The sequence below is a fragment of the Panthera onca genome, chromosome A1 (genome assembly GCF_046562875.1).
Source record: "Panthera onca isolate mPanOnc1 chromosome A1, mPanOnc1 haplotype 2, whole genome shotgun sequence".
In the NCBI taxonomy this organism is placed as follows: Eukaryota; Metazoa; Chordata; class Mammalia; order Carnivora; family Felidae; genus Panthera; species Panthera onca.
The window spans coordinates 28844768-28868265 of record NC_138339.1 but is presented as its reverse complement, the minus strand read 5'-3'; the positions used below and the strand labels follow the sequence as shown (position 1 = coordinate 28868265).

The following is a 23498-nucleotide window of genomic DNA, read 5'->3' as shown; positions in this document are numbered from 1 at the left end:
TTTATATAATCTAATAATAATGAAAGCAGTGAAGTTGCCCATAGTGTTATTCAGACTTTCAAAAATGAGCTTCATCCATTTATCAGACCATAAAAACTAAAAACTGTGTTTGAGGAGGGATGACAAGGTGCAAAATAGTGCAGAATTCTTTTATGAGAATACTTTGATCCTGTTGATGCCAGTGAAGCTGCATAATGTACAGTCTTCACGGGAAGGGTAGCCAAGGGCACGGGAGAACGGGCTCACTTCAGGAGGTGGATTTGAAACTTATGGACAGGATATTGAACTGGTTAAGACGTAGATTTTTTTCATAAATTCATTTTCTTAGGTGGTTAAAAAAAACCCTGTTACTGTGTTTAAACCAGTTACAGGTGTTTAAAACCTGAACTGTGTTCTAAAATTTTTAGAATGTCAATAAATGTTAGCTGGAGATAAAGGATAATGCTTGTGAGAGTGTATAATGTGCCAAGGTCCGTTCGTCTTAAGTCTGTTAGTCTTAAACTGATTTTGTTTGTTTTTGTTTTTCAGATTGCTTGCTTCCTGAGTATCTTCTTTCTGAGCATCTGTGTTTATTCTACTGTGTTCAGGATTCGTGTCTTTAACTATTATTACTTGGCTTCACATCATCAGACTGATGCTTACAGCCTTCTCTTCAGTGGCATGTAAGTAGGAGTGTGTTTAGACACAAGGGAGTGACCCCACTGCATGTAGTCTATGGATGTCCCTTTTCTTTCTTATTGTTTCTGAGCATTCCACTAACACCTGCATTTATGTGAGCTCATTGATTACATTTAAGCATTAGATGTTTGCTGACTGCTAGCTAAATCCTGCTTGAAGTTTAAGGTTATAATACAAGAGGTTTACTAGGTTAGGAACGAAAAGAAAGACAACCTGGACTTACAAGTTAGAGATTCAATAAATAGGTTGGTAAATACTAGGACCATTTGAGAGTTTAGAGGCTAAGTCAGACCTAGAGTGTTCGGTGATTCAGTGGCATCAAACTGCATTGGGAAGGACTTAAAATGAACAGGAATATCCTTTGCTAAGAGAGTATTGCTAGTAATAGCTAGGTTGTGCTATTGTTTATCCCTGTTGGTAAGTTGGTCATATTAGGTATTTATAAAATAGGCTGCACTTAGGCAGGTTCCCAGAGAAATCCATATCTGAAGCATCTTTAAGACTTTTTTCTTTAAATCTTTTTTCCCTCAAATAATTATAGAGTCACAGGAAGTTGCAAATACAGTACAAAGGGTCCTACTAACTAACCTTCACCCAGCTTCCCCGAATGGAGAAATTTTATATAGCTATTGTACAATATCCAAACCAGGAATTGTACGTTGATATATTACTCTGAATCAGGTTACAGACCTTATTTAGTTCTTACCACTTTTTATCCTTCATTCATGTGCGTGTGTGTGTGTATGTGTGTAGATTCACATCACCACCACCACAATCAAGATACAGAACTGTTCCATCATCACAAAATAACTCCCCATATTTCCTCTTTATATTCACACCCTCCCTTCATTTTCCTCCCCATCTGTTCTCCAACTCTCTAGTTCTGTGAGGTTCTCTTTTTATCTGGACAAAACTGAGCTCTAACAGTTCTTTGTACCTGAACTTGTCAGAGCGACCTACTTCAATACAACTTCAGCTCCTTTATGTGCTGAGTACAGTTCCCCTCGAGGATATTGCTGTCCTGGTCATGTGGACACGGATTGCACAGATGGTAGATTTGAATAAAGTGCGTACGAAAATTCTTCAGGTACTGCACAAATCTTAGGATGAAACAGTGGCAGACACAACCAAAGCAGGCAGCCTGAGGCTGGAGTTTTGCCCTGATGTTTTAGGGAGATGTGATTAATAGGATATTCAGAATGTCTCTCAAATAAGGGCAGTTTGCATTAAGAATTCAAGATACGTGTAATACAAATAGATGAAAATAACAACATAATAAAATGTACTTTGCTGCTGTATTTTTTCTTATTCTGTTTATATATGCTTATTGCAGGTTATTTTGCCGTTTGACTCCTCCTTTATGTCTTAATTTCTTGGGTTTGACCCATATGGATTCATCCATCTCTCACCAGAATACTCAGCCAACTGCTTATACATCTGTAAGTATGGTCAGGAAACAGTTTTTTTAGATTTGTTGTCTCCACAAGATGTATTATTGTGGAATTTCTTTTAATACCAGCAGAAATGTTCTGTAGTGTTATTAGGATTTTTTAAAATATCGAACTTATTTTAAAGGTTGTATCTGACTGGGTAAAAATGATTTTGTTCTCTTTTATTGTAAAAAAAAAAAAAAAAAAAAGCTTTTTGGTTCACATAGGTTGACCAGATGAGCAATATCAATAGACCTGATCTATAATATTAGCTTTCATATTTATAATCTTCATGTACATGATAATTTTTAGTAATATTTATAAAATATTAATTTTCTTTATGTGAAAACCTTAATAAATAAGCAAATTCGATATAAGTGACATATAACATTGTAGTGTAAAGTGTACAATAGAATGATTCGATACATGTAGGTATTTTGAAATGATTGCCACAAAAAGTTAACACCCATCACCTCACATCGTTACAAGTTTTTTTTGTGATGAGAACTTAAAATCAGTCCATTTAGTGCTTTATTTCTACTTTTTGAAATGTCCAAATTTGTTAATAAGACTGGTGATGAGTGAATTTTTTTAATGGTGGAAAGGAATGAAAAATACAGAATTGTACTAATTTAACTTACTTTTTTTTTTGCCTCTTTAGATTATGGGTTCCATGAAAGTTTTATCCTTTATTGCAGATGGATTCTACATATATTATCCTATGTTGGTGGTTATTCTCTGCATTGCTACTTACTTTAGGTAAGAAACTTAACATCAATTATTTTTCCTCTCACTCTTATTCAATCTGGATATCCTTTCTCCTTAAAGCCTTTTTAAATATTCAGTTGTTAGGTTTTGGTTGTTGTTTGCTTTGGGAGAGCGAGGGATAGCTTAAATGCTTTGCTTAAATGATCAAGTCAGGTTCTCCCTCTGAAGGGATTTTTAAGAAAAGAGAAGTAGAGTTATTCTTTTACAAGTTTTTAGATTACAAGATAATAGGATAGAATGTTAACTCTTTAAGTTCTGGCCTTCAGCACTGACAGCCAGTGTAGCTCATAAAATACCCCCCCAGGCCCATCTTTTATCCAGTAACATAAATGAATCTGAGGGTGGGGCACCTGGGTAGCTCAGTCAAACAACTGACTCTTGATTTCAGCTCAAGTCTGATCTCGTGGTCAGAACGGTGTGGAGCCTGCTTGGGATTCTGTCTCTCCCTGTCTCTCCCTGGCTCTCAGACGTACTCGCTCTCAAAATAAATAAATAAACTTGAAAAAAAAAATGAGTCTTAAGGCTTTCCCCACAATCATCGCCAGGTTTCTAGATGCCTCAGACCTTAGCCAGCACAAAGCATCAGGTGAGGAGCAACTGTAATTAGGCAGTACATACATGTGAGGTTGGGCAGGAAAGGACACAGGGTATGTTTTTTTTTTTTTTTTTTTTTTAATTTTTTTTTTTTCAACGTTTTTTATTTATTTTTGGGACAGAGAGAGACAGAGCATGAACGGGGGAGGGGCAGAGAGAGAGGGAGACACAGAATCGGAAACAGGCTCCAGGCTCCGAGCCATCAGCCCAGAGCCTGACGCGGGGCTCGAACTCACGGACCGTGAGATCGTGACCTGGCTGAAGTCGGACGCTTAACCGACTGCGCCACCCAGGCGCCCCCAGGGTATGTTTTTTTATAGGATTAGAAAGATGCTTGATTCTTGGCAAGGGTGTGACTCACAAGGAGGTAAAGACAGATCTACTTGGCTTCTAGCACCCTGTCTCCCCTACTTCCACGTCAGGTACCCTCATCCTATACTGTGTCTGCCCTCTTCTGCTGACTGCTTAAGTGCTCTGTGACAAGCCAAAAATACCATTAAAAAAAAAAAAATTGATGTTAATCACTTCGCTTTTCTGATGAAAATGTTTTATCCAACCACTTTTCATTTAAAACTTCCAATACCATTAGGGGCGCCTGGGTGGCTCAGTCGGTTAAGCGTCCAACTTCAGCTCAGGTCATGATCTTCGCGGTCCGTGAGTTCGAGCCCCGCAGCAGGCTCTGTGCTGACAGCTCAGAGCCTGGACCCTGTTTCGTATTCTGTGTCTCTCTCTTTCTCTCTCCTTCCTCGCTCATGCTCTGTCTCTCTCTTCTCAAAAATAAATAAATGTTAAAAAAAAAAATTTTTTTAAAAAACTTCCCATACCATTAGTTATTACAGATAATGTATATGTACTCATTAAGAAGTTAAATAAACAAATATTGTTTGAAATAAATTCTCTATTGGATGTTTTAAAACGTTTATAGGGGTGCCTGAGTGGCTCAGTCGGTTGAACGTCTGTGCTCAGGTCATGATCTTACAGTCCGTGAGTTAGAGCCCCGCATTGGGCTGTCTGCTGTCAGCCTGTCAGTGCAGAGCCCACTTCGGATCTCCTGTTCCCCTGTCTCTGTATAGTGTCTTCCTTTACTACATCATTTTCACAGCATAAACAAACCTATTGTCTTTTTTACCTTCTAGAAAAGAAACTTGCAAATCGGACGTATTAGCAGTTCATATTAACAGTTTTATTTGAAAATATAATCTCTTATTTTACCTATGAGAAGGCAAAATATAAATGTTTTAATTTTTTAAAACATTTTTCTTTATTTTTGAGAGAGAGATTGAGACAGAGCGTGAGCTGGGGAGGGGCAGGGAGCGAGGGAGACACAGAATCCACAGGCTCCAGGCTTTGAGCTGTTAGCACAGAGCCTGATGCAGACCTCAGACCCTGAACCATGAGATCATGACCTGAGCCTTTACTTAAACTGCGTTCACTAGGACGAATATAAATGGTACTGTTTTTTATTTCAAGCTTTTATTTAAATTCTGTTTAATGCAGGTGCGCCTGTGTGGCTCAGTCCGTTAAGCGTCCGACCTCATCTTAGGTCATGATCTCACGGTTCACGACTTTGAGCCCCACGTCAGGCTCTCTGCTGACAGCTCGGAGCCTAGAGCCTGCTTTGATTCTGTGTCTGCCTCTCTCTCTGCCCCTACCCTGCTCGTGCTGCCCCTCTCTCTCTCTCTCTTTCTGTCTCTCAAAAATAAATAAAAATTAAAAAAAAATAAAAACATTTATATTTTGCCTTCTCATAGGTAAAATAAAGGATTATATTTTCAAATAAAACTTTTATTTATGAACTATTATGAACTAATAATACGTCTGATTTTCAAGTTTTTTTCTGTAAAGTAAAAAAGACAATAGTTTTGTTTATACCGTGAAAATGACCTAGTAAAGGAAGACACTGTACTTTGCATGTCCAAAACTTAGTTGTTTTTTTTTTTTTTAACGTTTATTTATTTTTGAGACAGAGAGAGACAAAGCATGAACGGGGGAGGGTCAGAGAGAGAGGGAGACACAGAATCTGAAACAGGCTCCAGGCTCTGAGCTGTCAGCACAGAACCCGACGCGGGGCTCGAACTCACGGACCGCGAGATCATGACCTGAGCCGAAGTCGGCCGCTTAACCGACTGAGCCACCCAGGCGCCCCCAAAACTTTGTTTTGATTATATGTTTATTCATTTTAAAAGTTTATAAAACTGGGGCATCTGCGTGGCTCGGTCAGTTGAGCATCCTGTTCTTGATCTTGGCTCAGGTCATCATCCCAGGGCAATGAGATTGAGCTCTGTGTCGGGCTCTGTACTGTGTGGAGCCCGCTTAGGATTCTCTCTCTCTCTCTTTTCCTCTGCCCCACTCCCCCACTCACACTCTATCTCTAAAATAAAAAAATAAAAATGAATTTAAAAATTTTTTTTAAGTTTATAAAACTGTTAATGAAACATTAAGAGCTTGTGATATGTGAATTATGTTTTCACACGTTAGTAGTTTTGTTGGCAAGATTAGCATCTCTTCCTACCTTATTAGATTGTTATGTGGATCAAGTAATAGATGGGTAGAATAACTAATGGTTTATCAACTATAAAATCTTAAATATAAAGAATTATGTCTAAAAGAAAATTTGTTAAAATTGAAAATAATCCATTAAAGGTATTGTTTTAGAATTAGGATAAGCTTTGATTTGCAATTTGTCTTTTATTATTTTATTTTATTTTATTTTATTTTATTTTATTTTATTTTATTTATTTTTTAACAAGTTGAGTTTTTATTTTAGTTCAAAGTCACAATTTGTCTTTTAGGAAAAGGGCAGATTTCTTGAATTTTCAAATTACCTTTCAAAATAGATATTCTATTATAGAAACGTATGGAGCAATGCCTTACTGACGTTTTAATGGTAACTTTCTTCCTAGTTCTGTTTTCTTTGGAATGCTGCCATAATTAGTCTAATTTCCATATTACTAACAACACAGCCATGCCCAGAGTTCATATTCAGACTTAACTGCCTAGAGAACATAAGGCTGTTTCCTGATACTTTAGGAAAAGCTATGACCTTCTCAGAGACCATGATCTAGTTCGGGGCTTCTCATACTAGGGTGTCATATTCCTACAAGGCTATGAATATAGTAAAGGAATATTTAAAGTCACAGAATTAGCAGGGCGCCTGGGTGGCTCAGTCAGTTAAGCGTCCAACTTCAGCTCAGGTCATGATCTCACACTCCGTGAGTGAGTTCGAGCCCCATGTTGGGCTCTGTGCTGACAGCTCCGAGCCTGGAGCCTGCTTCGTATTCTGTGTCTCCCTCTCTCTCTTCCCCTCCCCTGCTCATGCTCTGTCTCTCTCTGTCTCAAAAATAAATAAAAACATTAAAAAAAAAATTAAAGTCACAGAATTAGCATGACCATCTACCCAACACCCCAATTTTGCTCAGTGATAAGTTATATAAAACATTCTTTATATATTAAAGCAAGCAGGCATTATGAATTCATCAGAGTGTTACACATTGGTAATATAAAATGGAAGACCTTCACTTTCGTGTAACTGCTCCACTGTTTTCCTCTCCTCCCAGTGCATGCACCTGTGTGCACACACACGCTTATTCCCTCCTTCTTTTTTTCTCTCCCTCCTTGCTCCATGTGTGTGTTCAGGCTTCTGTCAGTAGGAGTACATCAGTAAAAAAGTTTGAAAACTAAGGTAATAAAAAGAGCTTAGTCTTTGTTTTGTCTTGGATTTAAATCCCAGCTCTAAAGTTTATTCAGTGATCATTAGCAAAGTATTTAACCCTGTGGGCCTCTGTTTCCTTATCTGTAAAATGATATCTATCTCTTAGAATTACAGTGAAAATAAGAGAGTATCTGTAAATTGGCTGATGTATGATGGGATCTTAAGTATTAATCCTGCTTGTCTATCCATTGCTTCTTTCCTTGTGTGTCATATTTTCAGAGTATTCTTGTCCTGCACAGCAATGAGGTTTAAAGTAAATGCCAAATAAGATAAAATAATAGCCCCCAGGTAAGATATAGTAATCAATTCTGAGTTTATAATAAAAGCTATTTAATAGAATTGATTAGCTCTCAGGTTAAAAAAAATGAACATGAATATCAACTTGCATAATTAAGATGTTCTAAACCAGGATATTTTACACTTGGAGATACAGATTGTGCGTATTTTCAACACTAAAATTGTTGTTTGAATATAAGAGAAGAGGGGCACCTGGGTGGCTCATTCGTTTAAGCGTCCAACTTTGGCTCAGGTCATGATCTAACGGTCCGTGAGTTCGAGCCCCACCGTCAGGCTCTGTGCTGACAGCTCGGAACTTGGAGCCTGCTTTGGATTCTGTCTCCCTCTCTCTCTGCCCCTCCCCCACTCACACTCTGTCTCTGTCTCAAAAAATGAATAAATGTTAAAAAAATTTTTTTAATATAAAGAAAGAATGAATTGTATTTGTGTTATAGTGATTGCATTATTATTATTTTTTTTTTTTTTATCCCTGTATGATTTCTGAAGGTATTCTAAATGGCCCAATTTAATTTGTTTTTGTAAGGAATCTGGGTATGGTACATACCCTGTCACTGGAATACTGGGTATATAAGCTCCTTAGAGAAATAAGTCCTTCTTCAAGAAAGACAGATGTTGGGGCGCCTGGGTGGCTCAATCAGTTAAGTGTCTGACTTTTGCTCAGATCATGATCTTGTGGCTCGTGGGTTCAAGCCCCATGTTGGGCACTGTGCTGACAGCTCAGAGCCTGGAGCCTGCTTTGGATTCTGTGTCTCCCTCTCTCTCTGCCTCTCCCCTGTTTGTGCTCTGTCTCTCTCTCTTTCAGAAAGGAATAAACATTAAAAAAAAAAAAGACAAATTTAATTACGTAACTTGCCATGCTAACTAACAATAAAACGTAGACTTCTTTGGGGCAACAGTGTTAAAGAACAGGTTATCTAAACATTTACAATGAGAAATGATACTTGTCTTTTTAAAAATCTTTTATTAGTTTGGGAACGCGTTGTTTGAATCTGCTTGGTTTCCAGCAGTTCATGGGAGATAATGACATGACATCAGACTTGGTTGATGAAGGAAAAGAATTAATCAGACGAGGTAAGATTTGTCTTTTAAAATAAATGAATGAAAGTACTAAGACTCAAAATATTAAAAATTCAAATTGTATAATTTGTCATTATTATTCTATCTTAAGAAGTTAATATTTTTAACTAAAAATCTATGTACAGGCTTCATAGCAAAAATAATTTGAAAACAAATGGTTTCATCTGACTTTAAGAAATATTGTAGCAGAAATCATTAGTATGTCTTCAGCTAAATAATGCTCTTGGATGGTGTTGGAGTCATTTTCATGTTTGTCTGGAAACAGATTTGCCAAGTTCAGTACAACTGTAAAATTCATGAGTTGAAAGAATCATCGGTTTAATACTACAGAGGAAATCATTCAAGCCAAGGCTGGTTTTTAGAATGTGATAATTGTTAACAACCTGTTAGAATGCGTGGCATTCTACTAGAATCTAATTCCAACACTGAATGTATCAAATTTCCTGATGTTTAAGTGATGGTAGGGAAAAAAGAAAACAGAACTGGAGTGTCGGGACATGGATTCCTAGACATTCTCCCTATGTGTGTCTGGAGTTTTTATGTGATCATTAGTTAAGTGTAAGCCAAAATGTGTTGTAGCTCCAATAGAAGTTGTTGTAGCCTTCACATTCTCTCCTAGGAAGGTGGGGTCTAGTTGATGTGATGGTTCTGCTTTTTGCATTAGACTTCATCTGGAGTATCATATTCAGTCCTGGGTAAGGTTTCAAGAGTAGGACTAACAAGTTAGAAGGTATTTAGAAAAGGACAGCCAGAATTATGTACAGCATATCTTATAAAACACACACACACACACGCACAAAACACTGAGTATATAGCCTGAAGAGAATAAAGGAAAGGACTTTTATGCAGAAAGAAGTATCAACTTAATTTAGAAGATAAGGCAAAGAAAAGAGAAGTTACAAACAAATTTCAAATGAAGAAGAACTTTTTCTTCACTAAAACTGTTCAGACAAAGCCTAAAGGTCATCTCCAACAAAAATACAGAAGAGATTCTCTGTGGACTTAGGTGGCCTCTAAGGTCCTTTCCAACAATAACCTATTACTTTTGACTTTGTAGTAATTTAAAGGAAATTGGTCATAGCCTGATACCTTTACTTCAGTTACTCTACGTCTAATTAAACCATGTTATACCAAATTTGAGACCGCTTTTCTGTCTCTAGAGAAGAGAAAAAGGCAAAGGCAAGAAGAAGGTGAAAATCGAAGAAGAGTAAGTACAGTACTTAATTTGCCGTGACCTAAAGACTAATGTGAAGTATCATGAGAATTTTACTGATTTAGAATTGGCTAAAGTCTAAAGAACAGTGGGGAAATGATGTAGGGCACATTGTTTTAAAAAGTTAATTTTAATACTTTGAGATGTATATGCTAAGTGTCTTGTCAGACCTGTTTTAAAAGTTATTAGTATTAAATTATTTCATGTCCAGTGTCTAGCAGTTTCTTGCCTAAAGGTGCTCAGGAAATACTTATTGAATGAATTAATAAATTCATGCAGTCTTGCTATTAAAGTCCTTTTGATTGCTTTAAAGTTGTTATACTTTTTTGGTAATATGACATTAATTTTGTTCCTCTTCAATTTTTCTTCAGTTTTCTGTTTGCTGAGGCAAATTAATCTCCTCATAGAGAGTGAAAGGGCATAAAATTAGAAAAATCTAAGTCACAGTTACCACAAAATTTACAACACCTTGGTGTTATCTATACTGGAGAAGAGAAGACTCAAAGGAGGAGACTTGATGGTTGTCTTCAAAGTGTGTGTTGTATGAAAGGAAACTTGTTTATTTCAGAAGACATAATTAGGAACAGAGAGGGGAAGTTACTGGAGACAGATTTCACCTCTCAATGAAAATTTCTAACTTCCACAGTTTATCAAAATTGTGATGGACCGCTCACACATAGAAACGTTCATGTCATGGAGGCCCCTGGGTGGCCCAGTCAGTTAAGCGTCTGACTCTTGACTCTTGATTTCAGCTCAGGTCATGATCTCACAGTCATGAGATCAAGCCCCTGTGTCGAGTCCTGCACTGGAGAATGAGATTAAGATTCTCTCTCCCTCTGTTCCTCCCCCGTTTGTGCAAGAGCATGTGCACTTTCTCTCTAAAAGAAAGAAATTTCCATGTCCTCTAATAAGAGAGCCCATGGCATGGCTATTTTAGAATGAAACTGCACTGCAGTTGAATTAGGTGACCTCTAATGTTCCTTTCAGTTCTAATAATTTATTGAGTAGTATCTCCCTTAATATGGTTTGACTGCAGTTATCTAATCATCTTGTACACAACTCTGATTTTGCTATCCAGAGTGACTTTTCAGGTCTTTGGTAGTTGTAGTTTATTCATATGGGAGAAAATTTTGTTAACATCTCATGAATTATTATGAGTTCTTATAACTTTTATATGGTCAAGGTAAGCTTACTGTAGCTATAATGTTTTGACATTTTAGAGGAATTGAAAAGGTTAATGTTTTGACATTAGATAGAAGAATTGAAATGGTTAATTATAGCTAGCAAATATGTCTGTAAATATTCATTTGTAAAACTTTGGAGACTGTATTAAAATCATGTAATGACAAGAAAAATTATTTTTGAAAATTTTAATGGCACTAAGCTAATCATATTGATTATCTGGTGAATTTCTGATGAGAATAACTGAATTTTATTACTCTGCATATGTAATCTGTTGAAAGTGATGAATTATTTTCTGCCTGTGAGTTCTTTTATATATTTATTTGTGTTTCCATCCTAGGAATGGAAAGAACGTTATGGACACAATAGAGAAGACTCCACTAGAAACAGAAATGTTCATGTTGACCCAAAAGAATCAAACCTCTCAGATATTAGTACCAACCGATGTAAGTAGTTTATTTTCCTGTTCCCTTAGAAATTGTTTTATTATGCTTGCTTGCATGGAGACTGAGAATTAGGGTATCCACTCAAAAATGTCTTTATAGAACTGTAAATGTGGTTCTGTAGTTCTTTCCTTTCTCATCCCTCAGTGTATGGAAGGAAGGGAAACCCAAATATGCATTCTGGGAGGAGAAGGAGAAATTGGGAGAGCGAATGAAGAGTTGTAATCAGTACTTACCCAGGCATGTTGTAGGCAGATGCTGATTTCTACTATTTACCTCGATGTTGTTCTTTACTTTTCTATTAGTAGATGTAGGCAATTCAGTCATTTTATAACAGTTTCCTAACTGACCCATATATGTCACGTACTTTCCTAGATACACAGTGACATGGAGAAGATAAATTTCCCGTCCTTGGGTTTGCTAATTAATTTAGTGACGGACTGATACCAAGCAGAAGACATTTGCCGGTGGGTTGAGATAGGAAACCTCCTCACATCCTCGACCCTGCCATCTGCCCTGGGAAGGTGGCAAGAAACCTGTTTTTGCCCAGGACTCTGACCTGAGTAGATGGCAGAGGATGCTTGTCTTTGGGGGAGACGCAGAAACGCTGAGAGAGTAGAGGGTACACACCTGATGCCGAGGGAACTCAACTCAGGGGATGGAAAAAGAGATCTTTACTGCGAAAGGATTTCTGTGATAAAGAAATAATTCACTGGGTATTTGGGAATGAACAGTACTTAGCCAGATTAAGGTGCTTTAGGCAGAAGGGCGAATGAGTGACTTGTGAGAATCTTTGGGGGAATAACGCAAGTTTGTTTCTGTGACAAGAGCCTGAAGTATGAGCCTGATAAGGGGAGGCTACAGAGATAGTTGGGAAGCAGGTATTACCATGCCCAGAAGTTTAGATTTTATCCCAAAGGTAAGATTTCAATCAGGAAAGGGGCATGCTCAGATTTTTGGTTTAGAAGATAAATTTGATAGCACCATATACAGCATGATTTCCAGGGAAGTGAGACACAGAAACCTGTTTAATTTGCTTTGGTAATGCGATCAAGACATGATGAGGGCCTAAAATAAGCAGTGACCTTGGAGATGAGGAAGAAAGGATGTGTTTGAATGAGATTTAGGGTAGAAGAAATGGGAGGGGCACATGGGTGGCTCAGTAGGTTAAGGGTCCAACTCTTGGTTTCTACTTAGGTCATAATCTCGAGTTTTCATGAGGTCGAGCCCCACGTCGGGCTCTGCACTGACAGCACAGAGCCTGTTTGGAATTCTCTCTCTCCTTCTCTCTCTGCCCCTCCCCTACTCACGCTGTCTCTGTCAAAATAAATAAACTTCAGAAAAGAGAAGAAGAAATAGAGGGCTAAAGTTTTAGTTAAAACTAGGAAATAGAGGGTTCCTGGATAGTTCAATAAGTTGAATGTCTGATTCTTGATATCGGCTCAGGTCATGATCTCGTGGTCATTGTATCGAGCTGAGCCTGCTTGAGATTTTCTCTCCTTCTGCCCCTCTACCCTCATGTGGTGTCTCTCTCTCTCTTTCTCTCTCTCTCTCTCTCTCTCAAAAATTAAAAAATAAAAAGCTAGGTAATAGAGGGAGAATTCTAGAAAGATTTGGAAGCTTGTTTATCACAGAGTAGGGCAGTGGAAAGATGTGAGAGTGTGGGAGGACAGTCAAGAGAAGAGGAAACACAGTGCTTTAGGATGATGACTTAGAACTTGGAATATGGGAGGCAACCAATATGTGCTAAGTGAATGAGAGAAAAGATGAAGGGCAGAGTCCAGGATGACAAAAGTGTAAGATATGATAGAATTGGCTTACTTTAAATTTTCAAAAAGAGCTATGTCATAAAGTTCTTTTGAAGCTATTGGACTGCTCGAAACAACATTGTGAAAGTTTAGGTTGTTTATGAAGAAAATCTGCCTCGTCCACATAGAGAAGGGAGAGTTAGTTCTCTAGATCTGTGCTGACCAAGCTGGTAATCATTAGCCACATGAGGCTTTTGAGCATTTGCAATGTGGCTGGTGTCCCATGTTAAAATGATAATATATTGGATGTATTGAATTGAACATATTAAAATTAATTTCATCTGTTTCTCTTTACTTTTTTAATGTAGCTATTAGAAAATTTCAAGGTAAATATGGGGCTTGCATTTTATTTCTGTTGGACATTGCTGCCCTAAACTCTTATCTAATGGGAGAAAGACTCAGGCCTTTCTTGAAGAGCTTAAGTTGAATACACTTTAAAGAAAATTCTAGTCAAAAACTGAGATACAGCAAGCCTGGATTCACTGTGAAACCAATGGAAACTTGATAATGAACAGTTTCACTGTTATGATACCATAGTTAAATGTTAATTTTGATTCATTTTAATTGAGTCTTTGCATTGTACCTGCTTCTGAGCTTAGATTAGCTATAAGGGATAACTTTTCCTTGTTATTTTCTGTCATACTATTAATCATTTTAATTTGATTTTTAAGGAATTAAGTAGTTATCTTTCCTTACTGTTGTCTTCACAATCAAAATTCATGTCCTTTATAATCTTGACTATTTTGGGGGAGTCCATAGACTGTGACCCATAAAGACCATAGAAAAGTAGACATAATTTTTTCTTTTTTTACAGCAGCATCCAAATATACCAGGGCTAATAACAGGACGGAAAGGGACCGAATAGAGCTCCTCCAAGATGTAGAACCTTTGGATTTTAATGCAGAAACATTCACTGATGATCCTCTTGAATCTGAACCAGGAAGGTAAGCTTTAGCTGTGTCATTTTGGCTCCAGTATTCTGAAATTTTAATAACATACAATTTGATGAGATAAGCATAAGGAAAATATTCTTTACTGCTAATAAAAACCATATTAATCAACTTTTGGTACCTTTTTATACCTTCTAATGCTTTTATATTTTAAAAATTATGGCATCCAGTGATGGTAGTTGAAATTGCTATCTCCATAAACTACTAGTGATATTATAAACAAGAAAGAATTAAAATTGGTAGAATCTGTGAAATTTATCGTATTTAGGAATAGCTACATAGCTATGACTGGGTGTCAGACACTATCCTAAGCACATTAACCATAATACTGCATTTTATGATTGTAAATCCAATTGGATTTGAATCCAGAGAGGCTTAGTAACTCAACCAGAGTCACACAGCTTGCAAGTGGCAAAGTTGGGTGTTCAAATCCTAGGACTCTGGCTGTAGAATCTGTGCTTTTAGCCACTATGCTCTGTGAAAATGATTAAACAAAAGCAAAATATCATATGCATGAAAATATGCATGAATATCATATGCGTGAAGACATTTTTGCCTACAAATAGGAAAAACACTAGAATGTTCTATTTATACTGAACAATTAAGAGTGATTATTAAATCTTCAATCCCATGATATATGTATTCCCTTTCTTTTAACATCTCTCACCCTCTCATATGTGTATTCTAGGCTCCAGAAAAGCTGTTGGTTAATTTATAATTAAGTAAATCTCTTGGGGTAATATCTTTGGAGAGTAAGTTTCTGCTTTCAGCTACTGAATAGATTTTACAAATTATGCTTACTAATTATGTAGCCACTTCCTTTTAATGTGTCCTTGTTTTTCTCTCCTCCTTTGTTATTTTTGATGCCTCAGATCATTTCTTTATCCACCTTTCAGGTATCAGCCTGGTGGACGATACCTCTCAATGTCTCACAGCAGAATATTCGATGATGTTTAAAGTCTAAAAGAATTTCTGGAACAACTAACCAAGATCAACACATCAGTTCAGTCTTTACGAACATATGTATGCCCTAGAATTTACACTGTACTCTTAATGAAAAGTGTCAGGACAAAAATGGCACTGAAAGTTAATCACATCTCAGTAATCATAGTTTATTGCCTATTGAATAGAGTGTCATCTTTTCTCATAGGATTTATTACTATTCCTGAAGTGTCTGCCTTAGAAGTGCAGGTGTAATGGAAGGATTCAGTGCATGATAGAAATCAGTATATGTTGAGAATATGTAGTTCAGTTTGTTTCAGGTTAATTTTTTTCAGGAAAGTTGTTTTAAAGGTCCAGGAAAGCCATAAGTCATGACTAAATAACATCATACGTTTTATTGTTGTAATTTACATTTTTGCTGTTTCTAAAGAATATGTTAATCCTGTATTTCCCAAAGAGATGGAGACCACAAATAATAATGGTATTTACAAAACCCATGTCTTAAAACAAGGCTTACTTACCAGACATAACTGAATGTAGAAAGCTCTTTTTCACCTCTATATGCAAACTTTTGGGGTTTTTGCATGTATAATTAAGATGATACTTCAACTGACAGTATCTTCAGCCTGTGTACCATAATCAGGTGATGTATTATTCTTTCAGTCTTTGGTAGAAACTGGAAATTATTTTACGCTTTTGGTATTGCTTTGTAAAAGATTTTCATTTCAGGGAGAAATGTTCACCTTTATCATTTAGCATATTGACTTACGTGTTGATCATTCCACTCAAGGAAAATCTGAAGCATTAATGGTAAATAGCAGGTGTTTTTTTTTTTTAAAAGCCAAAGAGTCCCATAAAAATTCTCTAATTTTTAAAGGTGCCTATTTATGCTTTTTGAAAAATAACATTTGGTTATTAAAAGGTAAAAAAAAATAGTTATTACTAACACCTAAATTGTGGTTCATATTTCAATCTTTTTAAATTTTTTTAAAATTTATTTTTGAGAGAAAGACACAGCATGAGCAGGGGAGGGGCAGAGAGAGAGGGAGACACACAATCTGAGGCAGGCTCCAGGCTCTGAGCTGTCAGCACAGAGCCTGACGCAGGGCTGGAACACTGGAACCATGAGATCATGACCTGAGCTTCAGTCGGACAACTGACTGAGCCACCCAGGTGCCCCTAAGTGGTGGTTTATAGAGTGGAAATGTGCAATAACTTCGTTAAACATGCTTATTATTTAAAAAAAAAATTTAACTTTTGTGTTTAAGCCAAAGTTACGTATTACATTTTAAATCATCAGTGTTTTATTGCACAATGAATACTGTACTGTTGAGCACAGCATGCTACAGAGAGTTTTTTATGTCCCTGAAATGGTTACAATTCAGAGACCCCTGCTATGGATTCACCCAGTGGTGACTGTTCTTGAGCTTGCCCACGACAGCCTCAGGTTAACACCTGTTAATTCTGTGTAATTGTTAATTGTGCTCACTTTCACTCTTAGATATCCCAGTTTGAAAATGAATTCTATAGTCACCCTAACAATATGATTATATGTTTCTTGAAGGTAATCCTCTCTTGAATCATAATTTTAAATTTTTTATTTTGCTGTTAGTATTACCATGTAAATTTTTTAAAGACAGTTCTATGCAGATACTGAAAGGAATAGTATATCATCCTAATTATCTGATTTTTTTTTTCAATTTTTATGATCTTTGAGGTTAGGCCCCCTTTAAAATAATTATAAATGGATAGATTTTATTCTCAAAGGTCTCAAAAGTCAAAGATCATTTAGACTGCCCATTTGAGAACACACACAACCTTTCATTGTAAAGTGTGGTTAGTGAGCTGTGGGCCAGGAGCAGAGATAATTCAGTACTGTTTGTAGTTTCATGATCGACCATTGAATACCTTGGGCAAATTATGTAACCTTTCAGTGCCTCAATTTCTTCATTTGTGAAATGAAGATGATACTTGCTATTTACCTACTGATCTACCTCACAAAACTATTGTGAGGGTATTCAGTTGATGTTTGTATGCTGGAGTTAAAAACAAAACAAAATAAGTTGTTAGCTGTACTATTTTTCCTAGTGGTACTTGAAGGTGTGGGGTGGAGAAATGATCAGCCCAGAGAGGGGTTCAGTTTCTTATTATTACAGAGAAGCTTATAAGTCCCCAAAGCAAAACAGTGTTTAGAATAATTTATCAAAAGTCCTGTGAAAATAATATTTTTGTATTTTTCATCTTTGGGTTTACCCTGAAATATTTTCCTTAAGTATAATGTTGTTTCTCATCAGGTTTTGTCGTGAAACCCAGATGCTGTAGAAGTAGAAGCAGAAAAAGAGGAGAAATTATGCAGTCACTTCTGTAACTTATAATGCCCTAAAATAGATTGATAGGAATATGTAGGGGAATGTACTACTTTCCTTTATTATTAAAATTGTTATGATTATAGTAATTGAAGTATATGTAATACTTCACAAACAATATAGCTCCCTTTGTGACTTTTTGTTACTCTCCAAATGATTTTTGGTTGTTTAAGTGATCTAGACTGTTCAACTTTTTAAGCAGAATTTATCTTATAGGATTTTATGGCGTTACCTGACTGGGTAAATTTGAGTTCATAAGGTAATGATTTAACCCCTGAAGAATAAAGAGTTTATTGCTGGAGAACTAAGTTAATATTTGTTAAGCCACCTTGTGTAAAAAACTGGAGTACGAACAAAAGTCTTCTTTTGGGGGAAGCTTATGCAAAACATTACTGCTAAATTCAGATACTGTAAATGCAGAGTAATTTCCTGAAGAATTACTTCTGACAATTGGCTTTTGATGTCTTTCTTATAAAATAATAGATAACTGATTACACTTTTAAAATTATTTTTGTAAATAATCGTTAGGTAAGGATATTCAGTAAACCAGTAATTCAAATAGCCATTGCAGAAAATAATAATTAATAATTTATTAATTTCATGAATCACCTGTAAGTTGCTAATTAACTTTTGTTACATCAATAACTTGTTATCAATAGAGCATTTTTATAAAAATCATTATTAAAATAAGACATAAGGGATAAGCCTAATTACTAGAATTTGCTCTCTTTCCAAATGAATACAGGGCTGTGGAATAATTGCAACACAAAAGAGGCCCTCATTTCACAAGAGTGGTAAGAGCTAAATTAAAACTTTCAAGGATTTTCCATTTATAAAAAATAGATTGGAAAATTAGACAACCCATACCATCAAAAAATGCTGTGAGTTGATTTGTTTTTTTGTTTTGTTTTTTTTTTTTTAAACATTTATTTATTTTTGAGACACAGCATGAACAGGGGAGGGTCAGAGAAAGAGGGAGACACAGAATCTGAAACAGGCTCCAGGCTCTGAGCTGTCAGCACAGAGCCCGACGCGGGGCTCGAACCCACGGACCGTGAGATCATGACCTGAGCTCATGACCATGACCTCAGTCGGAGGCTTAACCGACTGAGCCACCCAGGTGCCCCAGTTGATTTGGTTTTGAATTCTTTTTGATTAGAGTATCACTTCTGAAATTTACACTGGTTGTGTACCAAAATGAAATTAAATGTGGAGAGGAAAGTCATTTTGTGTTTTTTTTTTTTTTTAAAGTATACTTTAGCATACGAATGAAAGAATTTCATTTATGTGCAATAACAAACCTCATTTTTTATCTTGTAATAGATTCAGGGAATGTTCTTGGTTGTGTGTTGATTACCATCTTAAAGGAAAAACAAACTCTCCCTTATTATAATTTACACTGTTCAGTAATGTTGAGTTTTGTACTTGTGATTTGAATGGACCATGACTGAAAATCATAAGGATAAGTGTATTTGCACTAAAAAGGCAAAACATGTCCCTGAAAGATCTTAACATACTTGAATCTCTGAAGTGTAGTGGATCACATTACATTAAATTCTAAATGTTGAGAAGTAAATAGATTTAGAGTTTTATCTTTCCTTTCTTTACTTCCTCCCTTCCTCATTTCTTTTTTACCTGAGGCCTCTCTTTATAGTGTGATTTTTAATATACTGACAGATTTTTCTTCTGTTTTGTGTACACAGTTGTTTCTGATGATCTGTACACTCAAAAGGAACTAGTTCTGATGCCAGATCCCACTACTTGAATAGCAATGTTGCACCTAAAGTAGTGAAACAGATTTTTCTAGACAACTAAGCAGCATCTGAATGTGAATGTGATGTAAGCTGGCTTGGTGTGTTGTCTTTAGGTCACTAAGGAGGGCACTTCCTTAAAATGCCTTATTTTCAGTGTAATGTTTTGGCATAAAAATGGATTTCCAAAACCAGTGATTGTCAAAAACAAAACAAAACCCCCAAAAAGATTTAGAGCCTTGAGGTATCTTTTTATGAAAAGAAACTCATAAATAACCTACATCGTTGGCAAAGTTTTCATTAGAAGAGGTTGGAACACTACATGAGGGTTTACAGGAGGCCTTCTAAAATATGAATTCCCTCGATGTAGGGTACTTCTTCCCAAAGGACTTTTTTCCTGCTCAGAGAGCTGGAAGACCAAGGCGTGTCATCCCCTATCCCATTTCCTGAGGACCAGGTCCTGTGGTCATCTCCCCCAGCAGAGCAGGCACGAGCCTTGCCCCATCTGAGTCCCATCAGTGGGAGCATGACCTCACCTCTAATTCCTTTCACGCTCAGCCTGGTCTTCCTAAAATTTTATTGTCAAAAGATTTGTCTGTTGAGGTTGATTGAAACCTTGCTGTAATTTTTAATTTGTTGATAAAGCAAGAATATTGGCATGTTCCTCTTCTCGTTGATATTCTAAGAGACATTTGTTTTTAACACACTCCCTGGGGATAATTAACCTTTTTTTTTTTTTTTCCTCCTGAAAATCTTTTCCTTTTGTGGTTATCTTGATCTCCCATCATTTTCTAAAATATTTTTTCTGTACTTAGTGCAGAAGAGTAGAAAGAGTGGTTTACTATGGCAGACATGATGTAAGGGAAAGTCATAATTTATTAATCTGACTATACAACACAATTTTGAATTGATATTATTGATAAAAATCGTATCAACCTAGTCACTTAGAGCTGTATGTCTCAAAAGAGTGCTGGCTAGCATCTTCCTAACTTAGTACACCAAGTTGTAGGGGAGAGACTGTGTATTTATTTTATTAAAAGCAATCCAATGGATTTGTTTTTGTCCATACTTTGAAAACAGCTTGAAGGATTTTTCTCATCTTAGAAGGTAGAGAACATGTGGACGTGTCTTTTAAATTACTGTAATCTAATATATATTTATAAATTATATAGCATTGAAACAAGAGCTCTAATATGTTGTTACTTTCTGATATTTAATTTTTATAAAATGTTTTTGTAGTAACTAATTGTAGTGCTTTTAAGTAGTTTAAAAATCTTTCTCAAATAAGTTCTACCCACATCCTGTTTACTTAGGGCAGTATTCTGAAGTTCAGTCCAGTGTGAATTTGAAATATTCCTTCATCCCTTCAGTGTCTTTTTATAACTAACAGTACCCAAGCAAAGTATACCAAAAGCTCAATTCCTGTGTTGCATTAATAAAGTGCTTGTTCTTTAATTCAGTGGGTTAGGGGAAATGGAAGATAGGTTTTTCTCAAGTGTGCATCTGATAATTTTTCTAAATGTTCATTATGTTGATTTTTGGTGCATGATGCCAAATGTATCTTTAATCAGCCATTACTACCTGATATGTAATGACAAATGTTTTCCTATCTGACCAATGGGTTGTGGATTTAACTATTTTTCTCTGCATATTCTCACTACATTTTCAAATATGTATGTGGAAAAAGCTACAAAGTGCTACCTATACGTGAGTTAGCATCTTTGGCCTTATCTGTGCATAATGTTCTCTCAGTTTGGTTTTTACAAACTCGTGGACTTGCAGTTGCTTTGTAGTATTTTAACTTATTGTGATGTAATGAATTTTTTGAAATGTTTATTTGATTAGCTATTAAAATATAGGAAATTATGTAGCTTTGCATGAAATAAAGTACATTTCTACAAGTTCCTAAGAATTTTGCAGATTATGCGTTTGATTTCATACCATCTTTTCATACTATCCTAAGAGATTAAACTCTTAAGGAGCCTGAAGCTTTCTTTGTTTCTTACAAATATATTAACAGGTATTACAAACAAAATATTTTAAGATAAATAATTAAATGTACTTTAGGTTCTACGTTACTTTATCCTGTGTTTATAGTTAAAATAAGTAATTGTGTTTAAAAAAAAATTTTTTTTTGACATTTATTTTTGAGAGAAAGAACATGAGTGGGAGAGGGGCAGAGAGAAGGAGACTCAAAATCTGAAGCCGGCTCCGGGGTCTGAGCTGTAGCACAGAGCCCAACATGGGGCTCAGACCCATGAGCTGCGAGATCATGATCTGAGCCAAAGTTGGTTGCTAAACCTAAATTTAGGCGCCCCTAAAATAAGTAACTGTTATAAAAATTAGAAGTCAGTGAAATTTAAAGCAGGAAAACAATAAGGAAAATCAACAAACCAAAAGCTGGGTGCTTGGAAATATCAATAAAATTGGTGAAACCATTAGCTAGGCTAAGAAAAGAGAGTTGCTTTCCTTTATAAATTGAAGTTTGAAATTAAAAACATAATGCCATTTAGGAACAAGACAGGGATGCCCACTTTCACCATTGTTATTTAACATAGTACTAGAAGTCCTAAACTCAGCAATCAGACAACAAAAAGTAAAAGGACATACAAATCAGCAAGGAAGAAACCAAACTTTCACTATTTGCAGATGACATGATACTCTATGTAAAAAACCTGAAAGACTACACCAAAAAATTACTAGAACTGATACATGAATTTAACAAAGTCACAGGATATAAAATCAATGTACAGAAATCTGTTGCATTTCTATACACCAATAATGAAGCAGCAGAAAGAGAAATTAGGGAATCAATCCCATTTACAATTGGACCAAAAACCATAAGATACCTAGGAATAAACCCAACCAAAGAGGTAAGAGATCTGTACTCTGAAAATTATAGAACACTTCTGAAAGAAATTGAAGAGGACACAAAGAAATGGAAAAGCATTCCATGCTTGTGGATTGGAAGAACAAATATTATTTCAAATGTCTATACTACCCAAAGCAATCTACACATTTAGTGCAATCCCTATCAAAATACCACCAGCACTCTTCCCAGAAATAGAACAAGCAATCCTAAAATTTGTATGAAACCACAAAAGACCCCAAATAGACCCCAAATAGCCAAAGCAATCTTGAGAAAGAAAAGCAAAGCTGGAGGGATCACAAGTCCAGGCTTCAAACTACAATACAAAGTTGTATTCATCAAGACAGTATGGTACTGGCACAAAGACACATAGATCAGAAGAACAGAATAGAAAACCCAGAAATGGACCCACAACTATATAGTCAACTCATCTTCGACAAAGCAGGAAAGAACATCCGATGGGAAAAAGTCTCTTCAACAAATGGTGTTGGGAAAACTGGACCACTCTATTCACAAAAATAAATTCAAAATGGATGAAACACCTAAATATGAGACAGGAAACCATCAAAATCCTAGAGGAGAACACAGGCAGTAACTGCTTTGACCTTAGCTGTAACAACTTTTTACTAGACACAACTCCTGAAGCAAGGGAAACAAAAGCAAAGATGAACTATTAGAACTTCATTCATCAAGATTAGAAGCTTCTGCACAGCAAAGGAAACAATCGACAAAACTAAAAGGCAGCCTACAGAATGGGAGAAGATGTTTGCAAATGGCATATCTCATAAAGGATTAGTATCTAAAATCTATAAAGAACTTATCAAACTCAACACCCAAAAAACAACTCAGTTAAGAAATGGGCAGAAGACATGAACAGGCATCCAAAGAAGACATCCAGATGACTGACAGAAACATAAAAATGTAAACTGGTGCAGCCACTCTGGAAAACAATGGCGATTTCCCAAAAAGTTAAAAATAGAAGTACCCTATGACCCAGTAATTGCACAACTAGGTTTTTACCCAAAAGATACAAAAATACAGATTCAAAGGCATATATGCACCCCGATGTTTATAGCAGCATTATTTATTTATTTAATATAATTTATTGTTAAATTGGCTTCCATACAGCACCCAATGCTCATGCCGACAAATGCCCTTCTCAATGCCCATCACCCACTTTCCCCTCTCTCCCATTCCCTCCTGCCCCATCAAACCTCAGTTTGTTCTATTTAAGAGTCTCTTACAGTTTGCCTCCCTCCCTCTAGGTTTGTAACTATTTTTCCCCCTTCCCTTCCCACCCCCCCCACCATGATCTTCTGTTAAGTTTCTCAAGATTCACACATGAATGAAAACATGGTATCTGTCTTTCTCTGACTGACTTATTTCACTTAGCATAATACCCTCCAGTTCCATTCACG

At 36.2% G+C, this 23498-nt stretch overlaps 1 protein-coding gene across 5 annotated transcripts in view; it reads left to right on the top strand.

The window, feature by feature from the left end:
* LMBRD2 (LMBR1 domain containing 2) overlaps window positions 1-21123 on the top strand; it is a 48707-nt gene extending 27584 nt beyond the window's left edge. The window contains exons 11-18 of one of the 5 annotated variants that reach the window (XM_060634491.3): window positions 529-662; window positions 2012-2117; window positions 2770-2867; window positions 8447-8550; window positions 9717-9763; window positions 11292-11397; window positions 14020-14146; window positions 15049-21123. In XM_060634491.3, coding sequence (XP_060490474.1) covers window positions 529-662; window positions 2012-2117; window positions 2770-2867; window positions 8447-8550; window positions 9717-9763; window positions 11292-11397; window positions 14020-14146; window positions 15049-15109 — 783 coding nt within the window. In that variant the 3' untranslated portion in view covers window positions 15110-21123. Of the gene's footprint in view, window positions 1-528; window positions 663-2011; window positions 2118-2769; window positions 2868-8446; window positions 8551-9613; window positions 9764-11291; window positions 11398-14016; window positions 14147-15024 lie in introns of those variants that run through there. The other 4 variants (XM_060634489.3, XM_060634488.3, XM_060634490.3 and 1 more) reach the window with 4 other exon arrangements.
* Window positions 21124-23498: the final 2375 nt, after the last annotated feature.